We start from the raw sequence: 8,125 nt of genomic DNA on the forward strand, positions 1-8,125 counted from the left end.
TACGACACACGAGCGGTAGGCCTATGTTTGTTTTCATGTTCTCGGAAATTAAAAAAGCTCAACTACGTTTCGCTTTTTCAATCTTTTCCTCGACCATGAAAACGTCAACATACCGCTCTTGTAACGTATATTACTATTCTATTCTATTAAAATTATAGCATGTTAACCTATTGTATCCTATAGGATACTTTGCGAATTTAAGGGTTAACAGATCCCCAGACATCCGCGGGGCACACTTTGGGAACCACTGCTCTAATATATTCATAGAATTCAAATGACTAATTGGGATTATCTACAGGTTGATGGAAACCTGACACTTCCGGAGAATATTGCAGACAACGGAGGTATGCGGGAAACGTACAGGGCTTACCAGAGGTACAAGCAACGCCGCGGTCCTGAATCGGCGTTGGCAGGGATGGAAGAATTCACACATGAACAACTTCTGTTCCTTGCTTTTGCTAACGTAAGTAGGCCCACTTTTTTCCAGTAAAACTATATTACGTACTCTGAACTAATTATAGGCAAACATAAAAACCATATTGGATCCGATAAGCCGTACAAATATCAAAGTTTTATTATTAAAGCCGTCAAACTTAACAAACCACATAGTGGTAAACACAAATATACTAGTACATTATGCAACGAGCCTATAATGATAGTAATTAAGACGCGAGTACGTTTGTTTATGAAACGAGCGCAAGCGAGTTTCATAATTTTCATACGAGCGTCTTAATTACCATTATAGGCGAGTTTCATACGACTTTTTATGCTCGACCATATTTCTAACTTGAAATTATTTAGAAGTATTCATTTTATTTGTATCTAACTGAAGAGCGGAACTGACCTTGTGCAATACCTCGTAAATTGTGAGATGTGCGCAGACGCGAAAGTATTGATTTTTTTCCCCAGGAACAGATCTCCACATTGACCTTGATAGCCTATAACCTACAGAGTAAACTAAATACTAACCTTGATATAACCTGGAAATTGATTTAGAATTGAAAAACGAGATGACAAATTGAATTTATTTGAATATTATTTACAATTAACGCTAATTATTATAGTAACAGAACATAACTTTCTGCGACAGTATTGGATTTCCAGCCTCCGTGACGTTTCCCTCGTCTTTCGATTGCATATCCGAGAATAATCGAAAACCTGAACTTTAATGACATGTACTTTAATGACATGCATTAAAGGACTGCTACCACGTGTATAATTACTACATTTCGGCATGGTCGAGCATAAAATTATTTACATGTTGGATGGACGTTTTCGGTTTAAAGAACCATCATCAGATCTCTCGTAGACACTACAAACAACTTATGTTATAATGTTAAGAAACAGTGAGACATAGGTTTTAAATAGGCCTATGACGTATGATTGAATAATTTGATCGATTATAACGATGCATATGGATAGTAATTATATATATATATATATATATATATATATATATATATATATATATATATATATATATAAAATTGTTAACAAATGATTAATCGATCAAATACATAAATTAAAACTGTATAAAAGGTGACAATAAGACCAAATACATATGATTAAAATATGTACAACAGAAGCAATGTGAAGGTTGCATTTACAGGATGTCAAGTCGATGTGTTAGTACAAATTGATGAATGGAAGTAGATATACAGCTTCATATGTAGATAAAGAGGACGTAACGTTCGAAACATGTGAGGTCTTCTATTCTGAAAATAATGCGTAGGAATTTTACAGCGTTAGGAAATTAATTATGACAATTAATAAATTTTGAAAATCAAATAACGTAAAAAATCGCAATAAGGGGAACACACAAATTAAGTAGGCCCTATATATTTACGAAAATGGAGAGAAGTATGTGTCCGGTATTGTAGAGGAACCACCGACAAATGTTGATGAACGTTACGTTAATAGAAATAGATATACAGTTCATATGAAGATAAAGAGGACGTAACGTTCGGGGCATGTGAGGCCTTGTATTCCGAAAAATAACAAGTAGAATTTTTTTTCCTGTAATAGGAAGATTAATTTTTAAGAATTAATAAATTTTGAAAATCAAGTAATGTAAGAAATTGCAAAAGGGGAAAACACAAATGAATTAAATACCGGTATTTACATCCGATATTGTGAAAGGACCATCGACAAATCTTGGCGAACGTTACGTTTGAAGTATGACTAAGTAACATCAAATTGAAAGATAGAAGGGGAAGAAAGCGTATTGGTGTGCCGGGAGTCAAGTGTGTGAGGAGAATTTATATTATAAAGTGGACTATGTACGTTTTGTATTTGCTCATTTAAAAGAGATAACCCATTACTTAATGCCTGAGAAATGTAAAATTCTTAAGCAATATGTATGCGTGGATTGTCATTCATAGGGTGAATGGCCCGTAATGTATAATTTATGTTGGTCAATTCGTGGCAAATTTTGACTTTCGCCTATTATATTTGAAATCAGCAACGTGTTCATTAAACCGGGTTATGTAGTTCCTGCGAGTTTGACCAACGTATTTACTAGGACAATTATATGTTAACATACAAAACTTGTCTTCCTAATCTTTTTAATATTTGGTTTTCATTTTCATCATTAAAGTTATATTTGATTACATAAACAAAAACTAAATAATATGGATTCTCAGACCGGCTTCCGAAAAACAAGATGAACATTTTAAAAAACTATTTTGGTACGTACTTTTGCTCTCGATAGATGATTGGAGTAGCCTGACTTCCATGCGATGGAGTTATACCGTTTGTCCACATAGCACATAGGTTGATACACATCATGCTTTGGAAATAAAAAATCTGGAAGAGAAATTCTCTGTAGTAATGTCACGTGAGGTCTGAGATTTCCCGATAAATCGTATATTTACGAATACTTAACCTATTCAGACATTGTGAAGTTGAAATAGATGAATATCGATTACTGTAATAAAGAAATTGGATGTTAATGCGAACTAAAGGTTTAACAATGTTAATTACATGTACTGCACTTTTCTCTTATTATTATAAGAGAAATACATTGGCATTATCTTCTGAAATCATAATTTAATTTAAACATTTTATAATATAATTGCAAGTAACCTGGTCAATACATTAATTGAATGAATTGCTGAAAACGCAGTTACCAAATCTGAATGAAGGAGTGTAATTTTCTTCAGATAGCCTACAATGGACATGGAATTAGAATATGAAGATGTAGATGTGGATGTAAGATTTCGCACTTTATTTGGTATATTTCATCGTTACATTATACACTACACCGAGAATCATGAACTATGTACGAGTAATATGTGTGGAAACAGCTAGCAATGCTTATGTATTCACACTACAGCAAGACATATTATGTTGCTACACCATCTCTGTACAGGTAATTAAAACACACAAATTTTATTACGCCATACGGAAGGCAGTTTGATCAAAGACCTTGTATGTAATACTATACAAGACCTTTGGGTTTGATATGCGCTGATGTTACATAAATTTGAACATCTGACTTTCTATTAATTGTTTAATTTTATTCACGTAATACAAATTTGATAGGCTAAATTAGGTTAGGTTACCTGTGAGAGCGGGGCCAATGTTAACTGTGCCTTATTTCGACCGTTACTCCGTGCTACAGGAAATCATTTTCCATAGCTCGACAAACGCATTCTCGCTGTAGTGTGTAAAGGAACTGAAGCTGCATCTACACAGTTCAATTTTCTTCACAGAGCGGATGCAATCCGGGAAGAATATTGAAAGAACAAAGTTTAAAAGGTACGTTCAATTAAGATGCATGGAGATTTTGTGTCTACATGGTGCGCCGTTTTGAACGTCGTCTTCACTACGTAAATACGAGTATATTAATTAATATTAAATGTCGATATTGCATTCATTGTTTTAATGCGTAAAGTTGAAAGAAAAGTTTAACCGTGTAGTTGCATATTAATGGATTCATGCTGATCGATTTACGTGGAAAAAGTTGGCGAACTGACTAAACAAAAGAACGATCATGCGATAAATTGATAGCGATAAATCTAGCTGTAAAAAATTTTCGCGGTGTCTGACTGTGATTGGTTGGAATTCAAAATTTCATTACACTTCATTGGTCGAAAATGGAATGACGTCATATAAACGAAATAGTCGTCATAATTTTTCGTATCGCTAAACTGGGACTCCATGACGTACGCAGCCAATAGAGGTAAAAATATGTTTTCGTTGTAGATGTGGTGCCTGGCAGAAGGGAAGGACTACGGACCGGTGGCCGTCCAAGACGAGCACAGCCCTGAAAAGTTTAGAGTCAGGGGTACGTTGTCCAACTTTCCGGAATTCGCCAAAACGTGGAACTGCCCTGCAAGCTCATCGTTCAATTTACATGACCGGTGTTTACTTTGGTAATATGTTGTGGATGTACCGCCGTCGTTCAGTGGGACCAAAAAGTGATTTTACATCAGACTGGACTTATCGTTAATAACAGGATTAACATCGCAGAGGTGGTACAATGACTAAGAATTCGGTGAAAACAGATATTATATTGTGAAACACCATTTATTTAAAATAATAATAATAATAATAATAATAATAATAATAATAATAATAATAATAATAATAATAATAAAAGAAGGCGCGTTATATTAGCCTATATTATTATTTATATTTGAAAAAAATATTAAGTTGTATTAATTTAAGTTAAGAAAGCGTAAACCCAGAAGAAATTTGATTTTACAGAAATGTGAAACGATTTTAGGTAGCTTAATTAAAAATTAAAAATCATGCATCCACTGAAATAAGATCATAACTAATGATCGTCATTTTCTACAGTTTTTAGGCTTTTCAGCCCGTACCGGCGAAATCATAAGTGGAGTCAATCTTTTACGGTGTAGGCCAATATCTCCTGTTCCTTTCGGATTATATAGAAAGGTCTTCTTTGATATTCTTTCGCTATTCATTCTCATTAAATGATCTGTCCATTTATTTTTGTGTGCTTCGATTTTATATTCAATCTTATATATATTTAATTCTTCTTACTTATTTACTTACTTACTTACTGGCTTGCTTTTAAGGAACCCGAAAGTTCATTGCCTCCCTCACATAAGCCCGCCATTGGTCCCTATCCTGAGCAAGATTAATCCAGTCTCTATCATCATATCCTACCTCCCTCAAATCCATTTTAATATTATATTCCCATCTACGTCTCGGCCTGCCCAAAGGTCTTTTTCCGTCCGGCCTCCCAACTAACACACTATATGTATTTCTGGATTCGCATTTATGTATTCTGTATGTATTATTTATTCATTTACTCATTTATTCATTCATGTATTTTTATTTTTTTATTTAATTATTCACTTTCTTATTTATTTATTTATTTACTTACTTATTCATTTACTTACTTATTCATTTACTTATTTATTTATTTACTTATTTATTTATTTACTTATTTATTTGCTTATTCGTTTACTCACGATTCACTCACTGATTCATTCACACACTTACTCATTTATTTAGTGATTTATGCACATATACTGCACATCAAACCTAAGCAGTAACACCTTTAAAGTGTTCTTATGTCGTTATTCATCGAAAAAATTTCTTGCTACATGGTAGATAAAGGTGTACACGAAATTGCTGAATTCTGGGTAGCAAGTGTTTCAGTTTTAATATTTTAATCGTTTGCAGTTCTTGGTTGGATAAATAGGCCTTGTTGTTTGTATGTATGTAGATATCTTTAAATTTCACACTGAATTGACATTATTATTATTATTATTATTATTATTATTATTATTATTATTATTATTATTATTATTACCACCAGGTATTGAATAGATGAGATGGTATGAATTTAAGGAAACTAAAATTCTGATTTCGACTCCATACATGCCATAGACATTGTTTCCGTCCATAATGAAACGCACAATCAATTAATGTATTAATTTCACCCCCACTCTGTTTAAATTTGAAACATAGGAAGTGGAAAACTATGCAACCAAGAAAAGTATAATTAAATGGTGAGTGATTTAAAAGGAATATTTTTATGTACTGGTTTTATGTGAGTTTATATTATTGTGAAAGGTGAAGCAACCTACAAACCAAAGTGTACTTACCTCTGGTGAACTCTGCGTAATAAAGAAATTAAGTTTCTTACAGAAGTAGCTCTGCTGCCTGTTAATTTCCTTAGAGTGTAATATTATGAAAGAGACTGTTAATGCAATGCGGTCGCGTCACCTTGATCAGAAGAACGCGGGCTGGAGCAAGCTGTAGAGCTCGAGGTAAAATGCGGCATTTTAGATCCATAATCTCCGGCGTATTGCACTCATTTAACTTTCATTAATTAATGGCATCCACACAATCAACGTTTTATTTCACTAACCTGTGTTACTGTAGATGCTGAAACTGGTGACCATTAGCATTCAGACATTCCCTACATCAGGGATGAGACGATATTAGCTCCCAATCACGGTAGAAGAGCTCGGCCTTGATCACGAGCGCATAGAGCATCCACTGTAACGTAGGCAACAGGGATGTACATGCACATGCAGCGAATAAAGGCAACAATTATTACAATAACTTGCGTTACTAAATTTCTGGCTATGTAATAGGGCTAATTATTCAGTTATTTAATTTACATGTACATATATAAACAAATCGCAAAGGGAAGAGTTTTTTAGGTACAAAAAGAGAAGTAGGAAAAGTTAATTGTATGTAAACCATTTTATTGTTAAAAGCAATTATTTATTATGTAAATACTTCACTTCATTGGTTAGGAGAAACTAATAGGGTCTACTTTCTCGACGTGTGTGATATCTAAGTACTTTTGAGTATTTGTTGAAAAAATAATAACGGCAATATTGATTGAAATAGAGTATATTGATTGTGTAATTGTGAAAATGTAGCCCTTATTCTCCAGTCGTGATTATGTAACGAGTTTTCTTACAGTGATTTGTGAGATGCACGTAACACGAAAATAAATTGATTAAATTAAGATATTGAGAGCCATCGTAATTTTTGGGGTCAATCATTTAAGGGGATATGTATGACTTTTAAAACTTCCACAATTTCGGCCAAAATTTGTGACATTTAAACTATATAAACAGATCTGTAATAATATCATCTGTACAAAATTTGGTGCGATTAAGTCTAATAGTTTAGAAATTATATTTTTAAGTATATTTTATATTGACGTTACTAAAAAAACTCCTTGCATCAAAGTTTTCAAAATGTTTAGTTCATATTTGCTCAAAATCCTGAAAATAGTTATTGGAATAAAAGTGAATTAGCTTTTTGAATTTAGTAATAGTATAAGTTAAAGTGCAATCAAAGATAAAATATTATTTCTAAATTAAAGAAACACGTAGTCTAATAAAAGTAAATATCCAGAAACAAGCAACAAATAAAACATCAGCAATGCATTTAAAATAAAGAAATAAAAGGAATCTAGATACAATCTACTGACCCAAATGTAAATTAATTTACCTTCGATGTCAATTCCGAAATGAATTTATTTCTCTCTTCTCCTGAATAATGCCTATATTTTTTTTTCATGTTGCGTCTCATAATGCCGTTTTATGTTGCTTTTTTTGCAAATGATATTTTTTTTTTTTACACAACAAACACTGGACTTCTTCACCATGTTCGAAGCATAAACATTGTATCTTCCACTCTTCCTTGAAAGCTTTAAGCACTTCCGTTCCGTCATGATGCGCTGTGTTCTAAGATCTGTACATCCTTTAGCAATGTTTACAGGTAAAAGAGCTCCGCGCGCGCGCAGCGGGCATAAAATAGCTCTCGCTCGCAATTATTGGTCCTCATCGCAAGACTGCTCTACATTCACTGGACTTTCGTTGTCATGAGACCGTAATTCTTGGACTACAGTAACTCTGTAAGGTTTCAATTTTAAAAGTGTAGTAGCTGTATGGCAGCGATGATGTCAAGGCCAAGAGCACGTGGACGGTTCTGTTTGCGATCAAGCGCTCACTGGTGGCAATGCAGGCAGCAAGAGAGAATAAGAAGGGGTTAGCAAAGTGAAGTCTATTGGCCTGTCATTGCAAGATGAATTGAACTGTTTTTAAATAATAGATAATGTGTTACATTCATACAAGACAACAAGAAATCATAACATGTTTTGTAGAGTGTACCTCTCTAATAA

General features: G+C 33.4%; 1 protein-coding gene across 1 annotated transcript in view; it reads left to right on the forward strand.

Moving 5' to 3' along the window:
• Positions 1 to 6,131, forward strand: part of LOC138700373 (endothelin-converting enzyme homolog) — a 122,182-nt gene extending 116,051 nt beyond the window's left edge. Inside the window, exons 19-20 of the mRNA XM_069826959.1 lie at positions 299 to 463; positions 4,207 to 6,131. Of these exons, the coding sequence (XP_069683060.1) occupies positions 299 to 463; positions 4,207 to 4,380 (339 nt within the window). The 3' untranslated portion in view covers positions 4,381 to 6,131. The remainder of the gene's footprint in view (positions 1 to 298; positions 464 to 4,206) is intronic.
• The last annotated feature ends 1,994 nt before the right edge of the window (positions 6,132 to 8,125 follow it).

Source organism: Periplaneta americana, chromosome 5 (assembly GCF_040183065.1).
Source record: "Periplaneta americana isolate PAMFEO1 chromosome 5, P.americana_PAMFEO1_priV1, whole genome shotgun sequence".
Classification (NCBI taxonomy): domain Eukaryota; kingdom Metazoa; phylum Arthropoda; class Insecta; order Blattodea; family Blattidae; genus Periplaneta; species Periplaneta americana.